Source organism: Myotis lucifugus, unplaced genomic scaffold (genome assembly GCF_000147115.1).
Source record: "Myotis lucifugus unplaced genomic scaffold, Myoluc2.0 scaffold_244, whole genome shotgun sequence".
Taxonomy (NCBI): Eukaryota; Metazoa; Chordata; class Mammalia; order Chiroptera; family Vespertilionidae; genus Myotis; species Myotis lucifugus.
The window spans coordinates 1,639,065-1,664,493 of NW_005871292.1; the positions used below are offsets into that span (position 1 = coordinate 1,639,065).

At 47.8% G+C, this 25,429-nt stretch overlaps 2 protein-coding genes across 2 annotated transcripts in view; both read right to left on the reverse strand.

Annotated features, from left to right (window-relative positions):
- Window positions 1-1,817: 1,817 nt before the first annotated feature.
- FFAR1 (free fatty acid receptor 1) lies at window positions 1,818-2,720 on the reverse strand. The gene has a single exon (XM_006098678.1). It carries the CDS (start codon window positions 2,718-2,720, stop codon window positions 1,818-1,820), a length of 903 nt encoding a protein of 300 aa, XP_006098740.1.
- Window positions 2,721-15,898: 13,178 nt separating this feature from the next.
- CD22 (CD22 molecule) overlaps window positions 15,899-25,429 on the reverse strand; it is a 17,224-nt gene continuing 7,693 nt past the window's right edge. Inside the window, exons 2-13 of the mRNA XM_023762359.1 lie at window positions 24,701-25,129; window positions 23,449-23,754; window positions 21,874-22,152; window positions 21,486-21,749; window positions 19,985-20,242; window positions 19,518-19,781; window positions 19,173-19,436; window positions 17,862-17,958; window positions 17,613-17,688; window positions 17,326-17,450; window positions 16,594-16,678; window positions 15,899-16,323 (exon numbers count right to left, since the gene is read on the reverse strand). Coding sequence (XP_023618127.1) covers window positions 16,192-16,323; window positions 16,594-16,678; window positions 17,326-17,450; window positions 17,613-17,688; window positions 17,862-17,958; window positions 19,173-19,436; window positions 19,518-19,781; window positions 19,985-20,242; window positions 21,486-21,749; window positions 21,874-22,152; window positions 23,449-23,754; window positions 24,701-25,129 — 2,579 coding nt within the window. The 3' untranslated portion in view covers window positions 15,899-16,191. The remainder of the gene's footprint in view (window positions 16,324-16,593; window positions 16,679-17,325; window positions 17,451-17,612; window positions 17,689-17,861; window positions 17,959-19,172; window positions 19,437-19,517; window positions 19,782-19,984; window positions 20,243-21,485; window positions 21,750-21,873; window positions 22,153-23,448; window positions 23,755-24,700; window positions 25,130-25,429) is intronic.

Below are 25,429 nucleotides of genomic sequence, written 5' to 3' on the forward strand. Positions count from 1 at the left end.
TGGCCTGTTTCCATGTTTATAAAACAGATAATAAAACTTGCTTTGGAGGGCTATTGTGAGTATTCACTCATGCAGCAAACATTTACTGAGAGCCTACTGTGTGCTAGGCTCTCTTCTAGGTGCTGGGGATATATTAGAAAATAAAACAAAATTCCTTGACCTTGTAGACATTTAAGCATGAAAAGAAATAATTTGTATAAATCAGTTCATGCATGCTGGGCACATAGCTACCGCTTTTGGTGCTCCTATATGTTCATGGCACTGTCATCATCAGAGGAACAAATCTGCTTTCTACCCCTGGCCTGGTCAGAGCAGATGCCCAAGTGTCTGCCTCCTTTATGGCCTCTCTCTTCTGCCTGCTTTCTTGTGGGTTCAGGGTGCCACCATTCACCTTTGTAAAATGGACCCCAAGGACAGGCATTAACCCAATACCCTAAGTTTTCCAAATGTCCCCTGACCTTGGGGGCCCTGCCTTGAAAGATCACATCCCACATCTACCCCTTCCTTGCTGTAGGGCCTTGGGAAAATTTTTTCTCCCTGAAAAATAAAGATGATAATGGCTTCAGTTACTCCCTGGGGTCCTTCAGCCGGGCCTGCCCCTTTCACAGTCTGGGAGCCCTCAGGGGCGGGAGGCAACCTGGTGATCAGGGGAAGGCGATGCCCCCATCACACCTCTGCTGCTGCCACTGCCAGCAGCACAAGCCTCGGCCAGCCCTGGTTACCTGAGCCTCGGGCGGCCCTGGGCAGCTGGGGGGCTAAGAGGACTGGAAGACTCCAGAGGCAGGTGCGCGGCAAGGCGGGCCCAGCCTTGCCGCGCGCCTGCTGCCCCAGCGGGGCTGAGGGGACTGGGCGCTGCCATCTTGTGGCTGTGGGCACTGCCATCTTTGAGGGTGAGGTAATCAATTAGCATATTCTCTCCTTATTGGCTGTGGGTGCCACCATCTTTGCAATGGCGTGAGGGTCAATTAGCATATTCCCGTCCTTATTGGCTGTGAGCGCCACCATCTTTGCAATGGTGTGAGGGTCAATTAGCATATTCCATCTTTATTAGATAGGATGCTGCTTCCCCTGGATAGAGGCCCCCCTGTGCCAGGCACATGGCTTGGTGAGCAAAGCACAGGCTAGAATTGAGTTAATGAACAACCTGCCCAGCTGCACAGCTGAATCAAAGGACTGTGTGAGGATGAAATGAGACAACACTAGTCAAGCAGTGGGCATTGTGACTGGCTCGTATTAGAGGCTCTGTATTTGTTTGCGACTATTTCTGGTGCTGCTAATATTTTCCCTCCCCCTGCTGAAGCATCCCTTCTCCCCAACTTCCTCTTCACAGTTCTAATGCTGCCCTCTTGTGAGTTTCCAGTGTATTACAGTGTCATTATTTTGCCTCCTGTCTCAGTCAGAAATTAAGTTGTTCTTTCCTAGGAAATGACTTTGGAGTAGCATCTCCCAATATGTATCATCAGAGTGGCAGTTCCTCTAGATTAGAAGCAAACTTCCCTCCTACTTTCCGACTAGTAAAAGGCCTCTGCCCATAACACTGGCAGGCAGGCAGGTAAGGACCAAGCAGAGGAGAGACAGATGCGGAGAGTCCGCTGCTGTGTGCAGAGGTCAATTTACCTTTCTCCTGCGACCAGCTCCTGGCCTCCATTCTTCTCTCCAGGTGGGACGATATCTTGCCAGACTCAGTTCTTCCCATAAGTGGCTCCAGGGGTGCCCCAGGGCAAGGCCACCCTGCAGTTCCTTTGGAGCAGCCCCCACAAGAGGCCTAGAGAGGCAGCGGGGTTCTGCTGCATGTTCCTGCCCCCCTGCAAAGGCTACTACTTCTGAGATGTACCCCCTTTCATTCTTGTCCCACATGATGTCCCCCGGCCAATCCCCCTTCCCAAGTAGCCGGTCACCAATGGGTTGAGCACCACGCTCCAAGCACCTGTGAGGAGCCCCAGCTTCCTCCAGCGGCCTCCCATGTCGGGGTGCAAGAAGCCAGCCACATTGGAGGCATTGTAGGGTCCCAAGCAGAGCAGCAGTGTGAGCAGTGCCCCGCCAGCCACCCACGCTGCTCTTAGTTTCCGTCTGTGACTCAGGCCTGAGCTGGCCAGTGCCCGGAGGCAGCCCACGTAGCAGAAGGCTGTGATGGTCAGGGGCAGAAAGAAGAGCAGGAGAGAGAGGCTGAGGCGAGCAGGGCCTGCTGAGGCTGGGTCCCAGGCCTCCAGGCAGACTGGAGAGCCATTGACTGGTGTGTTGATGCCTAGGGAGCTGGTGGTATTGTGCATCCAGCCTCCCGGAGCCTCCAACCCAAAGACCAGCCCCAGGTGACAGAGGACAAGGGCCCATATGGCCACACACACGCCCCAGGAATAGCAGGGCCTCCTAACAGCTTGGTAGCCCAAGGGGAAGGCGGCTCCTAGGTAACGGCCAGCACTCAGGGCAGCCAGGAAGCCGCCACCCGCATAGAGCGGAGCAAAGTGGGCCAGGGCAAAGGCAGGACAGAGAGGGGCTGGCAGAGGCCAGGCTCCCGCAGCCAGGGCCTCCACCGCCTTCAGGGGAAGAGAAGCAGCCAGCAATAGGTCTGAGCAGCCCAGGTGGAGGGCATAGACAAGGCTGGGAGTGAGGCGGAGCCGGGCGTGGGCCACGGCGCCCCCAACGGCCAAGACATTGAGTGGGAAGCCCAGTGCAAAGGCAGCCACGTAGAGGGCAAAGGAGAGCTGCGGGGGCAGGTCCATGGGGCCCGATGGCCCAATTGGCTCCTGTGCTCACTGTTCCCTGCCCTCAGCTCTCAGGCCTGAGGAGGGAAGCTCTGGAGTCACAAACCGCTCAGGGTATTAGAAGCCTTCGGCAGACGGAGGCCCACAAAGGGAGGTGGCAGCCAGTTAGCAGGGGAGCCCGGATGATAAGCGACACCGCTAGCCCTCAGTCCTCTGCTTTCTTTCCACTGTATCACCTCTTAAAATACAGAATGTGATCGAGGATTGACAAGAGAAGACAGAACGAAAGCGTGCAGGTCCAGAAGAGCGAAGGCTGCTTAATTTCTGAGACTCTGGGGAGAGAAGGGGGAGAAAGAATTCAAAACAGAGTTGGGCCCCACAGTATGTGCTTTTCTTAGGCATGGAAGTTAGACTTCTGCTTTCACTCCCCTGCCCCCAACTCCCTGGGAAGAGAAGTGGCTGCTCCCCCACCGTAGACTACCTGTCCAGCAGTGGAGGGTTGGTGTCAGCTCCTAGCCAAGGGAAGGAGAAGTTGGGGTTTGGGTAGGGTGGAGGTTGTGGCAAAGGGCAGCCAAAGGGTCCCCCCAGCAGAGAGCCCAAGGGAAGCCAGGGCCCATTGTGTCCATGGGAATGTCCTCTCTGATTTCAGGGGCGCCCTGAGCAGGGGGATTTGGGAGTCTGGGGAATAACTGTTGGTGTAGAGAGGAGCCACAGAAAGAAGGACTCACCTCTTAGTGCTGCCAGATGTCTCTGAGGCTCTGGCGTCCCCGTGCTGGGCTGAGGGAGGGTGTCTGGGATGGGCAGTGGGCCGGAAGGGAGAGAAGGGTGGGGTGGCAGGGCCATTAGCTCAAGGCACCAGCAGCCTGGGTGAGCAGCTAATGGGGCATCGCCTGCTGGAGCTGAGGCCAGATGGAAGGAGGTAAGGGTCCAGGATGGCGTGAACACAGGAAGGGGAGAGGGCAGAACTGTGGGCTTTTTCTGAGTAGTGAGGAGTGCACAGCCAGCACCTTGGAGGAGCAGGATTGGTGACACACAACCAGAACACAGCTTTATCTCCCCGCCCCCACCCAGCCTGCTCAAACCTGCTCTCCAGTCCTGAGGAGCTGCTGGGCAGGCTGCAGGCTCCAGTCGCCTTGGTCCCCACACTGTCTCCAGCTGGTCACTCATATGTGGGATAATTACATAACTACATCAAGGTGTGGCCTGTGCCCTTCCCCCCGCCCCCCACTGTGCGCAAGTGTGGGCACATGCTGTGAGGAGCACTCCTCCATTCTCCCTCTCCTTTCGCTCTGGCAGGATCACACTGTTTTCTGCCCCTTCCGGTGTTGGCAGGAGGAGGAGGAGGAGAGACAAGGTCTCATTTGGCAGCACTGGAGTAACGGGGCTGCGTGGATGTCAAAGGGGACTCCTCCTTGGGCACTTGTAAGGGCACTGGCCAGCCCAGTGCTGGCCCAACCAGCTGCTTAGCTTTCCTCTCTCAGCCTCTGGGAATGTGGCCATTTACCACCTGTCAGCAGGAAGACCTCCTCAATGAGATTTAAAATGGCCCCAGGTTGTGTTCTCTGTCTCTCTATCTCGGAGTGTGCACGTGTCTTCCTGTCTGTCTCTATCTCTCTGCTGCCTCAGACTGACAACAACCTTCTGACTTCAGTTTTCTTGGGTGTGTGTGTTGCTCACCAAGCTACTGCGCCCCTCCCACATTCGAAGTCTCTCTAAATAAGTAAATAAGCTTCTTTGGGTGGTTTTCTGGGAGTGCTTCTCACCAGGCTTCAGGTGAGGGCTGCATATCAACAACTACCACCAAAAAAAATCTAATTTCCTTATATTACTTCGGTCACTAAATTGATTCCAGGTTGCCTCCCTTGTAAGTCCCCCGGATGTTGTTCAGCCCCTCTCTTGGAATGTAGAAGAATTTGCCACCTATTGAATAGTATTTTCTCTTTGGAAATCACTGAGAAATTGACAGAACCAAAGGAAAAAGCAAGAGGAGTGCCATTTCATCTCCCGTAACAAGTGTTTGTGAGAAGAGCAAAGCTGGGCACAAAGGGAGACAACAGGTCTTCAAGATCTCTACTCTGGCCCCGCCCACCTGGCGGTTGAGGTCTCTGGCCAGTGCCACCTTCTTAGGGGGCCTTCCTTGATCCCTCCATACAATCAGTCCCCTCCCCTGCTCCAGTCTCTCAGCTTTCCTCTTGTTTTGTGCTTATTCACAGCACTCACTGTTCTAGACATCAGATTTGCTAGACATCAGATTTGCTAGCTCCTCTGCTAGAATGTTGGTCAGTGAGGGCCAAGATTTCTGTCTGCTTTGTCTACTGCTCTTTGCACACATAATAGTGGCTGGGCCCTGGGAGGGTGGTGAGATCTGCAGCTGGATAGCGGGCTGCCTATGGTCCAGAGTCTGGGGAGTCTCCAGGGGGCTGCGGCCTCAGAGCTCCCCAGCAAACTGCTGTACACACCTCAGCGGTGCCTATTCATAGTCACATCTCTTGGTCAATTGATCATGAAATAGATTTACGTCAGTGACCAGGCTCAGGGACAGGAGGAAAGGAATCCACTGGTTGCCAGGAAGCCTGTGCCAGGCCTCATCAGGCTCAGGGCTAACTCCAGCTTCTTTCAAGGGGCCCTGCCCTAAAACCCTTTGGGTACCCCAGAGATTCCCCCAAATTAGGACTGTGTCATATTTTTTCTGTGCCCCAATAACTGGCTCTGTGCTGGATGCATTGACATGTGCTCAGTAAATGTTTGTTGAATGAATGGTTGAATGATATTGGGCCTCATTTTCAACAAGGAACCCCCCAATCCCTTCCCTTCTCATTTAAGCAGTTCTTGGAGTCTCTTCTTCCTCCAGAAAAAATGAAAGTACTCACAGGAATTCAAACAGGACAGTTCTTGAGGAAGATGGCAGCCAAATAGGCAGACCTTTCTGGCACCCCCTCTCAGGGCCAGGCTGGAAATACAACTAAACTGGAGAATATTCACCCAGAATTACCAACTGAGGCCCAGCTGAGGAAGAGACTTATATCAAGGAAGGACAGGAAACACCTGGAGACTGGTCGGAAGGATGAGGTGGTGAGAGGAGCTGACCTAGCTTCTGCAGGTGGCAGGCCAAGAATGAAGAGGGATCTTTCGGCTATGGGAGCGTTATTCCCTGAGAAGATCGAGGACTGGAATCCAGGCTGGGCCCCCTCCCAGAATGAAGAGGGATCTTTCGGCTATGGGAGCGTTATTCCCTGAGAAGATCAAGGCCTGGAATCCAGGCTGGGCCCCCTCCCACCCCCCAAGCCCTGCCCTAGGTGGCACAGCCTGCCACACCCTCAGGAGCCCTGCCTGCCACACCCTGCATCTTGACCTTTGCAGAGCAGACAGCAGTAGAGGCCAAGTTTTTAATAGTCTCAGGAACCAGTGACTGGATTAGGGATGGGGCTGTGCACCCTACTATCCCGGGAAGCTGACTGGTGCTTCCCTCTCACAGGAGAGCTGATAGAAACTCCAGGTTTCCAGCTGTTCCCCTGGACTGCATATAAGGATCTCTGCCCAGCTCAGGGCAGGGAAATATTGGATCACTCTCAGAGGAGTAGCTCTGGAACAGGGAAACACACCCATCACTTTCCCTGACATCTGAATGGCACCTCCCCCTCAGGGGAGACCCAGAGGTCCAGACTCCTGATTCTGCCTAAAGCCCTTTCAGAAACAGACTTTTGAGTGATTAAGATTGATAGGTGAAGGCAGGCAGAGGTAGAGCCTGGTAACCTGGGGAAGGTTGCTGACCCATCACTGGGCCCTGTACTGCTAATGGAACTGGCCTTAGAGTGCAGCTTGGCCCCTCCTGCGAGCAGCCAAGTCCTGGGGAGAAAGACACAAACTGTGGATCCCTGGAAATTTCAAACAGGTTGCTGACAGCCAAAGGAGGACAGCTCCTGACAGTGGTTAGCACCTGAGTACCTCCTTGGGAAGCCCAGCATTGGCAGACAGAACAGCCTTGGTCATCAGAAGAGCAGGATCCAAAGGGACCTCCCAGGAGGCACTGAAGTCTGCTGAGATCAATGCCACTTTACTTTTTTTTCTTTATCTTCTGTGTCTTTCTTCTTTATTGATTATTATTTTAGTCTCTCTTTTTTCTTTTATAGATCTAATTTTCCCTTCCCTTTTCTTACTCTATTTTTTCTTCTTTCTCTTTCTTTCTATTTGCTTTTCCTTTTCCTATTATTTTGTCTACCTGCTTTCTTGTCTATTTTCCTTTTATGTAATTATCTATTTCTCTTTTCTTTTATACAATTTTCCTTCCCCTATTCTTTATTCTTAACTTTTTTCTTTCATCTTTGCCCTTTCATATTTATTTTTCTTTTCTCCTTTTATTGTACTTTTTCTTCTTTCAAATTTTCTCTTCTTTTGTGGTTGCTTTTGTTGTTGTTTAGGGGCCTTTGTATGTTTTTATTTTGTTTTATTTTGTTTTTATCTGCCAGCACCTAGGCAATAGCTTGGATGATGTGGTTGGGGGTGAGCCTCACAGTCAGCCAACGTCAGAGGACATTCTTCCCAGAAATGGGACAGCAGCATTCAGGACCCATTTATAATGGGAGAGCCCAAGTAACACACAAGTAACCAGCTCAGGGGATTTAAGAAACTGTGCCACTGGGTCCCATAAAATATTTACTACATAAGGCCACCCTGTGAAGACTGGGAGGCATAGTAATTTTCTTTAATACATAGAAAAAAAATACAAAGGAACAACAAAAATGGGAGACAAAAAACAACCCCCAAATAAAAGAAAAGGAGGACACTCCAGAAAGAGAGTTAAACAAAATGGAGGCAAGCAATTTATTATAGAGCTCATAGTAATGATAACGAATACACAAGGAACTTAGCGAGAATTTCAAGACACTTAGTGGGACTTACAACAGTATGAAACAAGAAATAGAAACTATAAATAAGACCCAGAGACACAAAAGCATGAACAGACTGGGAAGGCAGGGGAGGGTGAGTGGGAAGAGCTCAATCAATGAACTTGTATGCATATATGCATAACCCATGGACACAGACAATGAGGTGTTGAGGGCCTTGGGACGGGGGAGGGCGAGCAGGATGAAAGAGGATAATGGGGGGGAAAGGAGAACCTATGTAATACTTTCAACAATAAAGATTTTCTTTTAAAAAATCAGTTGGAAATGAGGAATAACATAACTGGCATCAAGAATACATGGGAAGGAATAAAAAGTAGGTTAAATGAGGCAGAAGAGTGAATCAGTGACTTGGAGAACAAGGTAGAAAAAACACAATCAAAGAGCAGCAAAAAGAAAAAAAATTATGCAGGAGGACAGTTTAATGGAACTTTGGGACATGCGACATAACAACATTTGCATCATAGGGATACCAGAAGGAGAAGAAAGTGAGCAAGGATAGAGAACCAGGTTAAATAAATAATGACAGAAAACTTCCATAGTTTGGTGAAGGAAAGTCACCCAAGTTCAGGAAGCACAGAGAGTTTCAATCAAGATGAACCCAAAGAGACTCATTCCAAGACACATCATAATCAAAATGTCAAACATGAAAGACAAAGAAAGTATCTTAAAGGCAGCAAAAGAGAGACAGAAAGTTACCTACAAGGGAGTACCCATTAGAATGTCAGCTGATTTCTCAACAGAAGGGATTGTCATGAAGTATTCAAAGAATGAAAAACAAGAACCCGAACCCAAGACAACTCTATCCAGCAAGGCTATCATTTAAAATTGAAGGAAAAATAAAGAGCTTCCCAGACCCCCAACCCCCCCAAAAATGCTGAAGGAGTACATTACCATCAAACCAGCATTGCAGGAAATGTTAAAGGGAGTGCTTTAAGAAGAAGAAGAAGGAGAGAGAGAGAGAGAGAGAGAGAGAGAGGAACATAAGTAGAAAGAAAAAAATGGCATATATAACTACCTATCAATAATAACCTTAAATGTAAATGGATTAAAAGCTACAGTCAAAAGACATAGGGTGACTGAGTGGATAAGAAAACATGACCCATATATATGCTGTCTACAAGAGACCCACCTCAGAACAAAGATTGACACAGACTGAAAGTGAAAGGATGGAAAAATTTTTTTCATGCAAATGGAAATGAAAAAGAAAAAAGCCGGGGTAGCAATACTTATATTTGACAAAATAGACTTCAAAACAAAGGCCATAAAAAGAGACAAAGATGGTCATTACATAATACAAAAGGATATAACTCTAGTAAACATATATGCACCCAATATAGGAGTACCTAAATTTATAAAAACTCTGTTGGAGAACCTTAAGGGAGACATTGACAGGATTACAGTCATAGCAGGGGACTTTAACAACAACACTGACATCACTGCATATATCTTCCAGACAAAAAGTTAATAACAACAAAAACAGAGACCTTATATGACACACTAGAACAGATGAATTTAATTGACATTTACAGAATATTCCACCCCAAAGCTGCAGAATATACATTCTTCTCAAGTGCATATGGGAAATTCTGAAAGATTGACCACATATTAGGACAAAAAATAAATCTCTACAAGTTCAAGAGTATAGAAATCATATCAAGCATTTTCTCAGATCATAATGGCATGAAACTAGAAATTAATTACAATAAAAACACTCAAAAACATTCAAACACATGGAGGCTAAATAGCATGTTATTAAACAATGAATGAGTTACCAATGAAATCAAGGAAGAAATTTAAAAAAACTTCATGGAAACAAATGAAAATGAACACACAACAACCAAAAATCTATGAGACACAACAAAAGCAGTCATGAGAGGGAAGTTCATAGCATTACAGACCTACCTCAAGAAACAAGAAAAAGCTCTAATAAACTATTTAACATATCAACTAAACGAATTAGAAAGTGAACAACAAGAAAAGCTCAGAGTAAGTAGAATAAAGGAAATAATAAAGATCAGAGTGGAAATAAATGACAGAGAGATTGAAAACACAATAGAAAAGATCAATGAATCCAATAGATGGTTCTTTGAAAAGATAAACAAGTTTGATGAACCTTTAGCTAGACTCATCAAGAAACAAAGAGAGAGGATCCAAATAAGTAAAATCAGAAAGAAAAGAGGTAAAGTAACAACTGTCACCACAGAAATACAAGATTGTAAGAAAATACTATGAACAACTCAAGCCGGACAACATGGACGAAATGGACATATTTCTAGAAAAATACAATCTTCCGAAACTGAATCAGGAAGAATAAAAAAACCTGAGTAGGCCAATAACAATTAATGAAATTGAAGCAGTACTAAAAAGGTCCCAGCGAAACCAAGATGGCGGCATAGGTTAACGCCGGAGTTTGCTGCCTCGAACAACCACTTCAAAAATACAACTAAAAGACAGAACGGACATCATCCAGAACCACAGGAAGGCTGGCTGAGTGGAAGTTCTACAACTAGGAGGAACCGAGAATCAGAGGAGGCACAGTGCTGAAGTAAAATACTAAGGTGCGGAGTGCGCGCGGCGCGGGCTGGTGGCTGAGGGCATGGTTGTCTGTTTCAATCCGGAATGAGCCTCAGACTCTGAGCTCCAGATCCGGGCGAGTCTCTAGGGAACCAGACTCAAACGGGAGAAGCAGGACTGTCTGGCTACAGTCCCTCCGAGGTTTGCAGCGGTTGCTGGGACAGAGAGGCAGAGCCCCTGGGGACGGACTGAGAGCAGCCATAACTGCTCCCTCCTCTGCCCTGTTGATCCTGTGGGACCCGCCCCGCCCAAGCCCTGCACAGAGGCATTTGCCGGATAGCCTCAGGCAAAGGCTAGATTAGCACCTCCCTAGAGGACACAAGTTCTTCCACTGCAGACACAGCTGATTATCACAGCCAGTCAGCCTGGAGGTCAAATCCCTCTAGTATTAACTACAACAATCAAGGCTTAACTACAACAAGACTGCGCACAAAGACCAGTAGGGGGTGTACCAAGAAAGCGTAAAAAATGCGGAGACAAAGAAACAGGACAAAACTATCAAGGGAGGATATTGAGTTCAGAACCACACTTTTGAGGTCTCTCAAGAGGCTTCTAGAGTCTGTCGATAAACTTGATGAGATGTACAGGAAATCTAATGAGACCCTCAATGGTGTGATAAAGGACCATCTAGAAAGTAAGCATACACTGACTGAAATAAAGAATATTATACAGACTCCCAACAGCAGACCAGAGGAGCGCAAGAATCAAGTCAAAGATTTGAAATGCGAGGAAGCAAAAAACACCCAACCGGAAAAGCAAAATGAAAAAAGAACCCAAAAATACGAAGATAGTGTAAGGAGCCTCTGGGACAGCTTCAAACGTGCCAACATCAGAATTATAGGGGTACCAGAAGATGAGAGAGAGCAAGATATTGAAAACCTATTTGAAGAAATAATGACAGAAAACTTCCCCCACCTGGTGAAAGAAATAGACTTACAGGTCCAGGAAGCACAGAGAACCCCAAACAAAATGAATCCAAAGAGGACCACACCAAGACACATCATAATTAAAATGCCAAGAGCAAAAGACAAAGAGAGAATCTTAAAAGCAGCAAGAGAAAGAAACTCAGTTACCTACAAGGGAATACCCATACGACTGTCAGCTGATTTCTCAACAGAAACTTTGCAGGCCAGAAGGGAGTGGCAAGAAATATTCAAAGTGATGAATACCAAGAACCTACAACCAAGACTACTTTATCCAGCAAAGCTATCATTCAGAATTGAAGGTCAGATAAAGAGCTTCACAGATAAGGAAAAGCTAAAGGAGTTCATCACCACCAAACCAGTATTATATGAAATGCTGAAAGGTATCCTTTAAGAAGAGGAAGAAGAAGAAAAAGGTAAAGATACAAATTATGAACAACAAATATGCATCTATCAACAAGTGAATCTAAGAATCAAGTGAATAAATAACCTGATGTACAGAATGAACTGGTGATTATAATAGAATCAGGGACATAGAAAGGGAATGGACTGACTATTCTTGGGGGGAAAAGGGGTGTGGGAGATGCAGGAAGAGACTGGACAAAAATCGTGCACCTATGGATGAGGACAGTGGGTGGGGAGTGAGGGCGGAGGGTGGGGTGGGAACTGGGTGGAGGGGAGTTATGGGGGGGGAAAGAGGAACAAATGTAATAATCTGAACAATAAAGATTTAATAAAAAATAAATAAATAAAAAAATAAAAAGGTCCCAGCAAACAAAACCCCTGGTCAAGACAGATTCACAGGGGAGTTTTACCAAGCCTTCAAAGAACAACCAACACCCATCCTCCTCAAACTATTCCAAAAAATCGAAGAGGAAGGAACACTTCCAAACTCTTTTAGGAGGCCAGCATTATCCTAATTCCAAAACCAGATAAAGACACTACAAAGAAGGAGAATTACTGGCCAATATCCTTGATGAACATAGGTACTAAAATCCTCAACAAAATATTAGCAAATCGAATTCAGCAATATAATAAAAGATCATACACCATGACCAAGTGGGATTTACTCCAGGTATGCAGGCTAGTGCAATATTCTCAAGTCGCATAAAAAAAATTGAAAGACAAAAATCACATGATCCTATCAATAGACACAGAAAAAGCATTCAACAAAATTCAGCATCCATTTTTGATAAAAACTGTCAGCAAAGTAGGAAAAGAAGGATCATACCTCAACATAATAAAGGCCATATATGACAAACCTACAGCCAACATCATACTTAATGGGCAAAAACTAAAACCATTTCCCCAAGAACAGAAATAAGACAGGGATGTCCTCTTTCACCACTCTTATTCAACATAGTACTGAAGTCTTAGCTACAGCAATCGGGCAAGAAGAAAAAATAAAAGGTATCCAAATTGGAAAGAAGGAAGTAAAATTGTCATTATCTGCAGATGACATGATATTGTACATAGAAAACCCTAAGGACTACACAAAACCTTCTAGATTTAGTAAATGAATTTGGCAATGTAGCAGGGTACAAAATTAACACCCAGAAATCTATGGCTTTTTTATACACCAATAATGATCTCTCAGAAAGAAAAACTTAAAAAATAATCCCATTTACTATTAAAACAACAAAATTAGGAAAATTAGAAATAAACTTAACCAAGGAGGTAAAAGACTCAGAAAACTAAAGGACAGGAAAAAAGAGATAGAAAAAGACATAAAGATGTGTTCATGGACTGCTAGAATTAACATAATTAAAATGGCCATACTACCCAACGCAATCTATAGATTCAATGCAATCCCTATTAAAATACCAATAGCATATTTCACAGAGCTAGAACACATACTCCAAAAATTAATATGGAATTAAAAAAGACCCTGAATAGCAGCAGCAATCTTGAGAAAGAAGAACAAAGTTGGAGGGATCACAGTATCAGATATCAAAGCCACTGTAATAAAAACAGCCTGGTCCTGGCACAAGAACAGGCATATATACATCAATGGAATAGAACAGAGAACCCAGAAATCAACTTAAGCCACTATGTTCAATTAATATTTGACAATGGAGGCAAGAGAATACAATGGAGCAAAGATATTCTCTAAATGGTGTTGCGAAAACTGGACAGGTACATGCAAAAAAATGAAACTAAACCACCAAATTACACCATAGACAAGAATAAACTTAAAATGGATAAAATACTTAAATGGAATAAACTCAAAATGGGTATAATACAAAGTCGTGAAACCATCAAATCCTAGACAAAAACATAGGTAAAAAAATGTCAGACATCTCATGTAGCAGAATTTTCACAGATATATTGCCTAGGGGCAAGAGGAACAAAGGAAAAAATAAACAAATGGGACTATATCAAACTAAAAAGCTTCTGCACAGCAAAGGAAACCAGCATCAAAATGAAAAGGGAACCCACTTCATAGGAGAACATATTTGTCAATGATACATAAGGGGTTAATTTCCCAATATATAAAGTACTCATATAACTCAACAAAAGGAAGACAAATAATCCAATTAAAAAGTGGGCAGACGATCTGAATAGACACGTCTCCAAAGAGAACATACAAATGGCCAAGAGACGTATGAAAAAAATGCTCAACGACACTAACCATCAGAGAGATGCAAATTAAAATGACTATGAGGTACCACTTCACACCTGCCAGAATGATTATCATCAATAAATCAACAAAAAACAAAAGCTGGCAAGGAAGTGGAGAAAAAGGAACCCTTGTACACTGAGAATACAGACTGGTACAACCACTATGGAAAACAGTGTGGAGTTTCCTCAAAATATTAAAAATAGCCTGGCCAGTGTTGCTCAGTGGTTGAGTATCGACCTATGAACCAGGATGTCAATGTTTGATTCCAGGTCAGGGCACATGCTGGGGTGTGGGCTCCGTCCCCAGTGCAGGGCAAGAAGGAGGCAGCTGATCAATGATTCTCTCTCATCATTGATGTTTCTATTTCTCTCTCCCTTCCTCTCTGAAATCAATAAAATATATTTTTTTAAAAATTAAAAATAGAACTGCCATTTGACCCAGTGATCCCACTTCTAGGAATATATTCTAAGAAGCCTGAAACACCAATCAGAAAGGAATATATGCACTCCTATGTTCATAGCAGCACAATTTACAATAGCTAAAATCTGGAAACAACCCAAGTGTCCATCAGTAGATGAATGGATAAAAAAACTGTGGTTCATGTGGTACACAATGGAATACTATGCAGCAGTAAAAAAGAAGGATCTCTTACCCTTGAGATAGCATGGAGGGACCTGGAGAGTATTATGCCAAGTGAAATAAGCCAGTCAGAGAAAGACAATTATCACATGATCTCTTATATGTGGAATCTAATGAACAAAATAAACTGACAAACAAAATAGATCCAGAGACATTAAAGTATGCAACAGACTGAAGTATTTCAGAGGGAAGCCGGGAAGTGTAGGGGTGGGGGTAGGGTGTGGGGGAGGGATAGGAAGAGATCAACCAAAGAATTTATATGCATATATGCATAACCCACGGACACAGACAGTAGTGTGGTGAAGCCCTGGGGAGGGGGTGGTAATACTTTCAACAATAAAGATAAAGTACAAAAAATCAAAAGTAGGCTGATAAGAAATCAGTGCCTCACTCTGTGTAATTCTGAGGATGAGCAGAACCTCCTCTTCTCTGAGAGCTTTCAGGTATTGAGCAGACAGGAAAGGGGACAGGGAAGAGAGGTGGATTAACCACACGTTCTTGCTCCTATGGAGAATGGGCCTTTGCCCGTTGGCATAATGGGAGAATGGGAGGGGAGAGATCAAACCTGACAAGTGGAGGGAAGTTGCAAGGACCTACTGGAAAGTCGGAATTAGCGAATGCAATAGGGAACTGGTGGGGCGACTGCAGGAGGTAGAAAAGCTAAGGTTTCTCAGGGCAGCGGGCCTTGGAGGAGCTCTTAGGCAGCTTGGATTGTAAAGGAACTTGGCAGAGTCACTCTTGAGAATAACTGTGAGTAATGGGTTGGCTTCCCCTTTTTGCATTCTTCAAGAGATGCAAATAAGACGGGACTTTGGTTTCGGGAACTTTTGGCTATTGCATAAGGCTTCTCATAATGGGACTCAAGCAATGTAAGATTATACAGCACTTCCTACACTGAACCACTTGCACAAAAACTGAGGCTCAAATAAGCAGATGAACTTTGCCCAAGATGGCTTGGCTAGTAAAGCAGAGGGGGCAGACCCAGTGGACTCTTTGCAACAAGATAACAGACTTTTCAGTCTGCTGATTTAATCGTGAAATTACCTTGACTCCTGTCCCTTTTCCTTAAGCCCCATCCATGAGGCCATCCCACATCTCTGTCCTACTCTGATACCACAGACCAGAATTAGCTCACTGATTCTTTGAAATAATACCAAGACATTTTTATTGTGCAACTCCGTGCTTGTTACATGTTTGTTCACACAGGTGTATGTCTCACACCACCAGCCCCTGAAGGTGGGCTGCAGCCGCGTGATCCTCTCCGTGGAATGCCTCGCTGACATAGAGAGAAGTCAGAGCCAGGTAGTTCCTCATTTCTGTTCCTTTCTCTGGACTTTGCTCCAGATAGATTAGACATAAGATTAGTGAGTGGGGCTCTCAGAGTGGGGCGGGAGGGTGGGGTGTTAAGAAGATGGGGAGGGAAAGAGGAAAAGCTAGCGACCAGCTGATCTCTGCAGGGGGTGGGTGTTGGAGGGGGTGGGTGGTGGCAGACGGTTGGGGAGGGGCATGGGGATTTGTACAGTGCAGGCTAGGTGTTCAGATGATTTTCTGGGACGGAAGGAGCGTGGGACAGGACAGGGCCAGGCCTTTTGGATGGTTGAGGTTACAATGCTGAGAGGGAAGGCTGTCTCTGGGCCATGTCCAAAGTTCTCTGTACCGACTGGGGTGCAGTAATTGTGTGTGTGTGTGTGTGTGTGTGTGTGTGTGTGTGTGTGTGTGTGTGTAAGGAGAGGTTGTGTAACTTCTCAACTGAGCAACAGGGACTGCAGGGGCCATGACTATCCCCGACAGCCCCTAGGCACCTCCAGCTCAGCCACTTGGACCCATTAGTGCTTTAGGGTCACGTACTCCACTCCTTCCTGTCTCAGAGGCCGCTCCCCAAGCCCCAAATGAACCAGCTCCGAGTAATGTATCCCATCGTCTTCTGGAACATCTGGAATCACGTTCTCATAGTCGCCCTGAGAAAGCCACATCATGGTCAGCGTGGCTGACCCACTGTTTTCTCTCCTTGACTCCACAGGGGAGAGGGGGTCAAGAGCCCAAGCAGGAGCACTCTTGTTCAGAACTGGCTGCCGTTGGCATCTCGGAGTGGGAGGTGCTGGCCCTGTGCCTGAGCTGCCTCCCCAGCACCCAGCCTTGACACCGCTGAGACCACCCGAGCCTCCCCACCTGGGGCTCACAGCTGGGGCCAGGTCCTCCACTCCCCACTCCACACCCTGCCCTCTTACCACTTGACGCTTCTGCACCACAGAGTAAGTGACCGTGTTGTCCCTGTTTAGGGAAGGTCTGTGCACCTCTGGGGTCCCTGCATCCCTGAGAGGAAAGGCAGATAGGTGACCACAAATGAAGCATTTCTTATGAATTCTGCCCCTTCTTTTAACTCCCCTAGACCCCAAGAGCACCCCAGCCTCTCAGCCCTTTCTGTGTACGCCTAATGCTCCCAGTAGGAGCTAATTTGTCAAACGAGTGAGTACCACAGCCTTAACCTAGGTCAGTGATGGCGAACCTATGACATGCGTGTCAGAGGTGACACGTAAACTCACTTTTTTGGTTGATTTTTCTTTGTTAAATGGCATTTAAATATATAAAATAAATATAAAAATATAAGTCTTTGTTTTACTATGGTTGCAAATATCAAAAAATTTCTATATGTGACACGGCACCAGAGTTAAGTTAGGGTTTTTCAAAATGCTGACACGCCGAGCTCAAAAGGTTCACCATCACTAACTAGGTGATAGAGACCGACTCTGGGCATACACTCTCCTGGCTTGAAGGAGCAGGTCCAGTTCCTGAGACCATTACTTACCAAAGGGGCTGGGTTGTCATGGAGCTGGAATGAGGAAATGGGAACATGGTGGTGCTTGGCATGGGCTTGGCACAAAGACGGCAGGTGAGACGTGGGCTTTCCCTCCCACAGCCCCCCCAGGGTGCAGATGTCACCCTCCCGGTCCCCTCAGTACCCAATCCTCGGTGTGTCCGTCTCGCCGACAGGAAAGCGCAGCGTCGCATAGCTGATGGAATCTTCCATCACCGGATTGTAGCAGCCCAGGGACTGGGGGTCTTCAGGGAGTGGGGCTCTTCTAATCTGCATGAGGGACAGAGTCTCAGCTCTCACCCCTCCTTTCCCCACCACAGGTCCCTTCCCCCGGAGGCTGACGGCCCAGGCTTCTCCACAGCACTCTTCATCGCCCCCTTCACTTTGCTTGACTTCAAGGTCTGCCTGCACTTCGTCTTTCTTCCATCCTACCTTGTTATTCCTCACAAAGAAGCTCTGCCCACTGGAATTTTCCTGAGGCCCTTGCTGGCTCTGAATCCTCTTCCAGCTAAGAAATAAAGACCCGCTCAGTGAGGAGCAAGGGATGGGGACAGGACCCTGTGGAGTGGGTGAGCTGGGTCCTACAGGACTGAGTAACTGGAGTTACTCCCTGGAATGGGCTGAGGGACAGAGGAGGGAAGGCAGAAGGAAGAGAAAGGGAGGGCAGTGTGAGGAGCTCACCTTCCCTGGAACTTGACTCCCAGGAATGCCAGGAAGAGGATGACCAGGCACAGCCCCAGTCCCAGGGCCACTCGCCGGCTGATGGTCTGTGGGCTATCTGTGGGGAAAGGAGGACCCTCCATTGAGGACATTGTCTCAGTCAGATACCAGCCCACTCTGCCCTGGACATTCGCCTGGAGGGCATCCTGTCCTTTCTCCTGCATGATCTCCACCAGTGAGGACACAGTGCAGACGAACAGAGGGAAGCTAGTCCCTGCCCTCTGGACCTGCCGTTAGGAGGTCCTGTTTGTGACAGGCAGGGGCGCACACGAAGCACGGAAGCCTCATAAATCAGTACCAGTTCTTCCGAGGGCGCTTGGCCTTACGATGAGAACTTCACAAAACTGTCCTGCACCCAGCAACTCCACGTAGGAATTTATCCTGCAACTATCCTTGCAGGGGTGCCCTGAGCAAGAGACTGCACACGCGTGAGAAGGGCACTGAGCAGCATTCACACACCGGAATGCAGCGTGGCCTTCAGGAAAAGAGACAGGTCTCCAGGGGAGGCCGGGGACATGCTTTTAGACAGTGTTGCATTTCAAGGTAACTCGCGCAGGCTATTTCCTTTTAGTGTGCCGTTTTGCAGGCAATAATCCTCTAAATTTAAAAACATCGCTCCAATCATAAATCTGAACAAAGCATAATATGTTTCCAGACACCCGCTGTATGCACTCTCCAAGTGGTGTTATTACATTGAGGGGGGAGCGGGGAGATTCAGGGCAAAGTGTGAGCCCTGCTACCATTTGTGTAAGGAAGGGTGTGTAGACACCGATGGACAGAGGCACACTGTGCACATACAGAATCCTCTGAGGAGACGTAGACCACTGCCAACAGTGAAGGCTTTGAAGAAGAGGACAGAGTTCTCAGGGAGCAAGAAAGGAGAGGTATTTCCACTATGTACCCTTTCATGCTGTTTTAGTCTTTTACCATGTACTTGTATGGTCTTAAAAAAACACTCAAGTTTCAAAAGATAAAAACAAGGGTGAGACAGAGAGAGACAGAGAGAGGGACCCCGTGGGAGCTCAGGATGTCTGGAGGGTGGAAGCAGCCTGCCAGGGAATCCTCCTGGAGAGAGACAGGAGAGACTGGGCGGGAGGAGGGAGCCAGGGAGCTGTGTGCAGCAGGGTGTGCCTTTGAGCACACGGGTTGGGCTGGCCTGGCAGGATAGGGAGGGAGAGGAGAGGGAAGAAGGGGTAGGTGGTCTGGAATTCAGTCTCGGGGCAAAACCACAGGAGTGGCCAGGGCCAGAGAAGAAGAGGGAAGGGGCCTTACAGTAGACAGTGAGGGTGCTAGGGGGCGACCGGTCCACACCCAGTCGGTTGTTCCCCTGGCACCAATAGGCGCCTGAGTGCTGGACCTTCACAGGATCCAATCTCAGCGTCTGATGATCATGGTGGAGGTTCTGGTTATTCCAGTCAAACCAGGTGTAGCGGGAGATGGGAGGGTTGGCATCGCTCTCACACGTCAGGACTGCTTTCTTCCCCTCCATCACACTGTCTTTAGGGCTAATGGACACCCGTAGCCTCCTAGGTGCATCTGTACAAAAAAGCGAAATCAGGATCCAGGTGGCCAGTTACCTGCCCTTCTCTGCTCTTAGGTCCAGGCCCAGCCACTCACACAGCACTGAGAGCACCCAGGCCTCGGATGTGCTCTGTCCTATGGAGTTGCGGACCACGCAGCTGTAACTTCCAGCGTCTTCTGGGGAGATGGAGCCAAAGCTCAGTTCTCTTCCTTCCTTCAGAAAGATCCCATTCTTCTTCCAGAAGAAGTGGACGTCTGTGGGACGGCTGCTAGAGAAGTTACATCGGAGGAGGACTGCGTGTCCGGAGTGAATCTCAGAACGGGGGCCAATGCACAGGACCTTGACATCTCTGGGGGCATCTGGAGGGCAAGGGCCTCGGTCTGACTTCTTGGGTCCCATTTTCTCCTCCTGCCCCAGGAGTTCCGCTCCCCTTGGTGCTGAGGCCTGACTCTTACCCCCTCAATTCTCTGTAAAGACTCTCGTCCAGGCTTCTGCCTCTTTGCCCTAGAGCCCCATCTCCCACCCAAGCCACCTCCCAGATGGCCCTGCCCAGGTCACTCACACTGGACCTGCAGGCTGACAGGTTGAGCCCACGAACACCACAGGTTACAGGCTGCACAGGTGAATGGCATGGCATTCCAGGCAACTTTTTGAATCATTAGCACCCCAGGTACTAGCTCTTTCCAGGAGCCGGGGGGACTCCATTCATATCTGGTAACGCTGGGGTTACTAGAATTATAGTTACAGAACAGGGTCACATTGTCTCCTTCTCGAATTGGTGTGGGATTTTGAATCACCATGGTTACCTCCTTGGGGGAATCTGGGAGGAAGTGAGAGAAATGGGTGAAGAAAAGTCAGTGGGTCGTAATACCTATTCCTTCCAGCATTCACATAGTTCCTAAACTAACCACAGGAAGGCTCCTGCTTCCTTCCTGCATCTGTGTTAGGACAGAAACCCTCCCCTTCTTGTCTGGCCTGGCTGTGGTTAGAGGCAGGATGGAGCAGCGGTTAGGAGCACAGCTCTGACAGAGAACATGTGGTACTGTTTGTGGGTCTTTGCAAGGGTCTTGCACACACAGCTGGGTGGCTGCAGCATGAGTGTTAGTAAAAATGACAACAACATTGCCCTGACAGGTTTGGCTCAGTGGATAGAGCGTCGGCCTGCGGAGTCAGGGTCCCAGGTTCCCAGGGGGGTGGGTGCAGGAGGCACCTGATCGATGTTTCTCTCTCATCGATGTTTCTAACTCTCTATCCCTCTCCCTTCCTCTCTGTAAAAAATCAATAAAATATTTTAAAAAAAGAAAAAAATGACAACAACAATAAAAATAATAATAATAAGCACAGCTCTGAAGCCAGGCTGCTGGGCCCTACCACTTAGAACTGTGTGACCATGGACTGCAAGACTCAGTTTACTTATCTGTCAAGTGAGGTCCTAAGAATATCTAACCTCATGGGATTGTTGCCAGGACAAAATAAGATGATGTCCTTAAAGCAGTGTGGTGTGTAGTAAACACTTAATAAGCATTGGTGCCACTGCTGCTATCACATATCAGGAGATATATCTAGATGTTCAAGATCTGGGCATTCCCATCAGCGTATTTGGTCCAGATGATTATGTTCCAAGGTCCAAGGATGAAAACTATGGATTCTCTTTGTCCTGGGCTTGACTCAGTGACAAGATTCACTGGGTTAAACAAGGTCTGATGATGGAGAGGTAATGACACGTTTTGCCTCAGTTCTCCTTGAACACTTCAGAACCCCTTCTGGGACACAGCCACTGCTTAGTGAGGCCAAGTCTCTGTGTCCCTCAAGGGGCCCTGGCATCGAGCAGTTTATTCGTTCAACAAACATCTACTAAGCACCTACCACCAGCCAGACCCTGTTCTGGTGCTGAGAATACAGCTGTGAACAACAGCAGAACACCCAAGGAGCTTACATGTCAGGAGGCCCTGGCTTCTGCTTGCTGTCCACCCCAAGACCCAGGAATGCCCTGCACTCATCTGCTTCCTCCTCCACCCACATCCCTCTTCTCCCTCTAGGACCCAAAGGCTCTGACTACTCACATTGGACATCCAACTCAGCATTCTGGTCAGCGTGTCCACGACCAATACTGTTTTGTGCCACGCAGTAATAATTCCCAGCGTGCCTGAGGCGGACCTGTGGGATCTCGAAGGTCTCATCTGTCCCTCTCCACACTTCATTGTTATTGTGATACCAGGTATAATTGGTTGGAGGAGGATTGGCCTGTGATATACAAATCAGCTTTACACTAGTTCCCTCCTTAGCTGGTGAGGAGAAGATCTGAACCCTGGAAGGTTCTGGAGCATCTGGAAAAAGGAGCAGAGGCAAGTGGGGGAGTTGAGCAGAGGCCTCTGCTGCTGACCTCTTAAGGGCCTTGGTTCCACCCCACTAACTCCCTGCCTGCCCTTCCACAGCTCCCAGGAGGCTCACAGTGCACTTGGAGGACCACTTCTGATGTTGCTGAGCCCACATCATTGCGGGCCTCGCAGTGATACTTTCCACTCATCTGTTTGGTCACTTTAGGCAGAGTTAGCTTGAGAATCTTCTGCCCCCTCTGCAATGTCTCCTGCTCTGTCACGGGGATTCCATCCTTGAGCCAGGAAAGAGTCTGGTACTCTGGGTAGCTGCTGATGACCTGGCACGTCATGGTCACAGGTTTATTCTCTGTTACACTGGCTTCTTTGGGACTGACCTCCAACTTTGGGGAGTCTGGAGTAGCAGAGGAACAGTGAGGGAGGAAACAGGGAATTCTTAGAGAGTGTAAAGCAGTGAGAAGTTGTATAGCCACTTCTTCTGATAAAGCAGTGGCCTGTGTATAGTGTGTGGGGTGTGCAGCATTGTCAACAAACATGGGCTGGCAACCATCACAGCCTCCTAACTCCTGTCTCTGCTCCTCCCACTCCCAGTCCCTGCAGGTCTGGTCTCCCCAGCAGCCAGCAGCATTCCTAATACTGTCAATCAGACCTTGTCACTCCCTTGCTTGAAACCATTCAGTGGAGTCTAAAACCTGACTGCTGCCTACAAGCTCAAGTGCCCTGGTCCCTCTCGACCATCCTTTCCTACACTGGGCCCCTCAGACATAGGCTGGGGCTCTGTGGCCCCTTGTTTGTCACAGATACACTACGTTCCTACTTCAAAAATTTCTCCTCATTCTTTCCTCTTCCTGGAATCTTCTCAAAAATATCTGCCTGCCTCAGTCCCTCCCTTCACTCAAACCTCAGCACAAGTTCACCTGCGTCACAGAAGTCTCCCTCTTTCCAAGCCCTGCTTTAGTTTTTCCTAATACACTTAGCACTACCTACTGTTATGAACTCTATTTCCTTGTTGATCTTTTTTTGCTTGTCTTTCCCACTGCAATGCTAGCTCCACACGGGCAAGAATTTTGCTCACTGCTGTCTCCCCAGCAGCCATAATAAGGCCTTGCACCTAGTAGGTTTGCAACAAATATCTATTGAACGAATGAATGAATGAATGGAAAAAAAAATCCCTCCCCTCTCTCCAAAGAACAATAAAACCTAACCAGATGATCCCAAAATCATGTCATGGCTGGAGGATAGATTAAAATATTTTATTCTGACCAGGGATGGGAAACATCCTGCTCACAGGCTGTATAAGGCCCATGAAATCATTTGGTCTGGCCCTGCCAAGGCATTAGGGGTGTGGTAATTAAATGTTTGACCAAATATAGCAGCTAATTTTTAAGTTGATAATTTTTTATGGCCCACAAATGATGTTATAAATATCCAAATGGCCCTCGGCAGAAAAAATGGTTCCCTACTCTTATAAGCAGATGCTGAAATGAGTCAGTTTCCAGATATATCAGGGCTGACCACAGGGATGGTGGAGGAGGGAACCCAGCTCAGTTGGACCACTCCCGGCTCTGGGGCCCACAGACTGATTGTGCTTCCTTCCATGGAGGCTCATGCTACCCTGGGTGCTCACTGAAGGGCTGAGAGGAGAGGACAATTTCCTCGTCCTTCCCATAGGAGCATTGGAGAGACTCACGCTTCACATCTAGCTGCACCGTTTCCTGAGAGAGCGGCCCATCTGCTGTGTCATTCCAGACCTGGCAGGTCAGATTCTTGCCATGGTCAGTCCACTGCGGCCACAATGTGAGCTGGCTCTGGGTGAAGATAGTCTTGGTGGTCAGGGAAGTCAAGGGGACAGAGGGATGTTGAGGTGACCCTCCCAGGAACCACCGCAACTCGACCTGGTACTCAAAGCAGGCAAAATTCAGCATGCAGGTCAGAGTGACTTCTCGGGACTCCCAGATTTCTGGAGGGAGCTCAATGCGAGGTGGAGGAGCCGTCTCTGCAAAAGAGTAGAGACCATGCTGGCAGCCTGGAAAACAGGACTGCTGCGTACCAGCCCTCACACCTGGCTTTAGATGCTTTGGCCCAAATAACCTTTCGGGATCCCCTTACTAGTCCACCCACCTCTCTCCAGGCCTGCCTTTCTCTGCTTTGAATCACTTTTGCTCAGTGAAAGCATCCTCTGAAAGGTCTTGCAAGTGCTGAACCTCCTTAGAATTACACGTCATATTTTGTGCTTATTTTATTCTACTCCCAAATGTTTGCTTTCTAAATGTTTTCAAAAAATAAAAAAATAAATGTTTTCAAGATCGTTCTCCCATCACCCCTAAATGAATTTTGCCAGTTTAGCTTAACATGCATTTCTTAGTTTTGACAACAAGCCTGCACTGTCTAATGGCCTCGCTATTGGAGGCACAACTAACAGCACTCCTTCCGGAGGCTCCTCTGGTGGAGCAGGACGGTGGACAGTCAATCCTGGCTCTCCCGGGGCTGGGCTACCCTCAAACTGCAGGGTCTGAAGCTACATCTCTTACTCCAAACATAGGGCTGCCTAGTCCCCCCACCAAGACAGGCTATAAAATGGAGTGAGCACATGCCCCAGGGGAAGGCCTCAGATCTGTGTTTTATCTGCCCCTACACATGTCATTTATCTATGAAGGGCCAGTTAGAATTAATCACCGATATTAACACATTGCAAGATTTTACTTAAAAATCTAGAGTTTTCCCTTGAAAAATCAGGTCACCTGGCATCCAGACTGCAGGATGGGCAGAAGCTGGGTGGCAAGTGGGTGCTTGAGGAGGAACAAGAGCGCATGCTCCAATTTGGCCACAGCCCCATTGTCTTGTGCTGCTGAGTCACTCATGGCACCCCCTGCCTGGCCTCTGTAGGCCACCTGGTTTTCAGGCCCTGTCCCAGGAGTCGGTGTTTCCCACTTCCCTCCTACCCTTGCCTGAGGTAGAGGACACCATGCCCAGGGCCTTACTGGAGATGTTGAGGACTATTTCCTCCATCCACTTTCCACTCTTTGATGTCATCCCCATCCTCTTTTCATTCTTTGACGTCATCCTCAGCCCCAGCTGACCGCTGTCTTGGGCTTTTACAGGGTGGATGCGAAGGGTGCAGTTGGATTTGTTGTCTCCCAGGAATTTCACTCTTCCCTGTGACTTTGTCTTCTCATAGAGGATTGTCCCACTGTAGTCCATAGTCTTGCTGTCAAACACATAATTCTGGTACACAGTCAGGTTTTCCAGGACCATTCCATCCTCTGGCATTGTGTAGCGGCAGGGAATCCAGACACAGGCTCCCTCCCAGGCATAGAGGGTGGCCGGGTGCGCAAAGTTCCATGTGCTTGAGTTAGAAAAAGCCAAGTATTCTGAAACCCACCACAATGATCAGAAAGCATTATTGAGGGACATGGAGAACTTTCAAAGGAGTAAAGAATCCCCTCTGAAGAGAGAGGGAGACACACACACACACACACACACACACACACACAGCAAGACACAAAGCCTACCCCACATTTACTCTTCTCTACCCCAGATCTTTCCTCCTCCTCCAGCTCCACAGTCACCCCAGACCCAAGCACCAGCCCAGACCACAATCCTTACCGAGGAGCAGGAACAAGGGGCAAGGAGAGGCATGGTGTTGGGTCTAGCAGGGAGCCTGGGGCAGA

Bases quoted from the DNA above. Each gene is read 5' to 3' on its own strand.
- FFAR1 (XM_006098678.1), bottom strand. From the start codon at position 2,720: ATGGACCTGCCCCCGCAGCTCTCCTTTGCCCTCTACGTGGCTGCCTTT.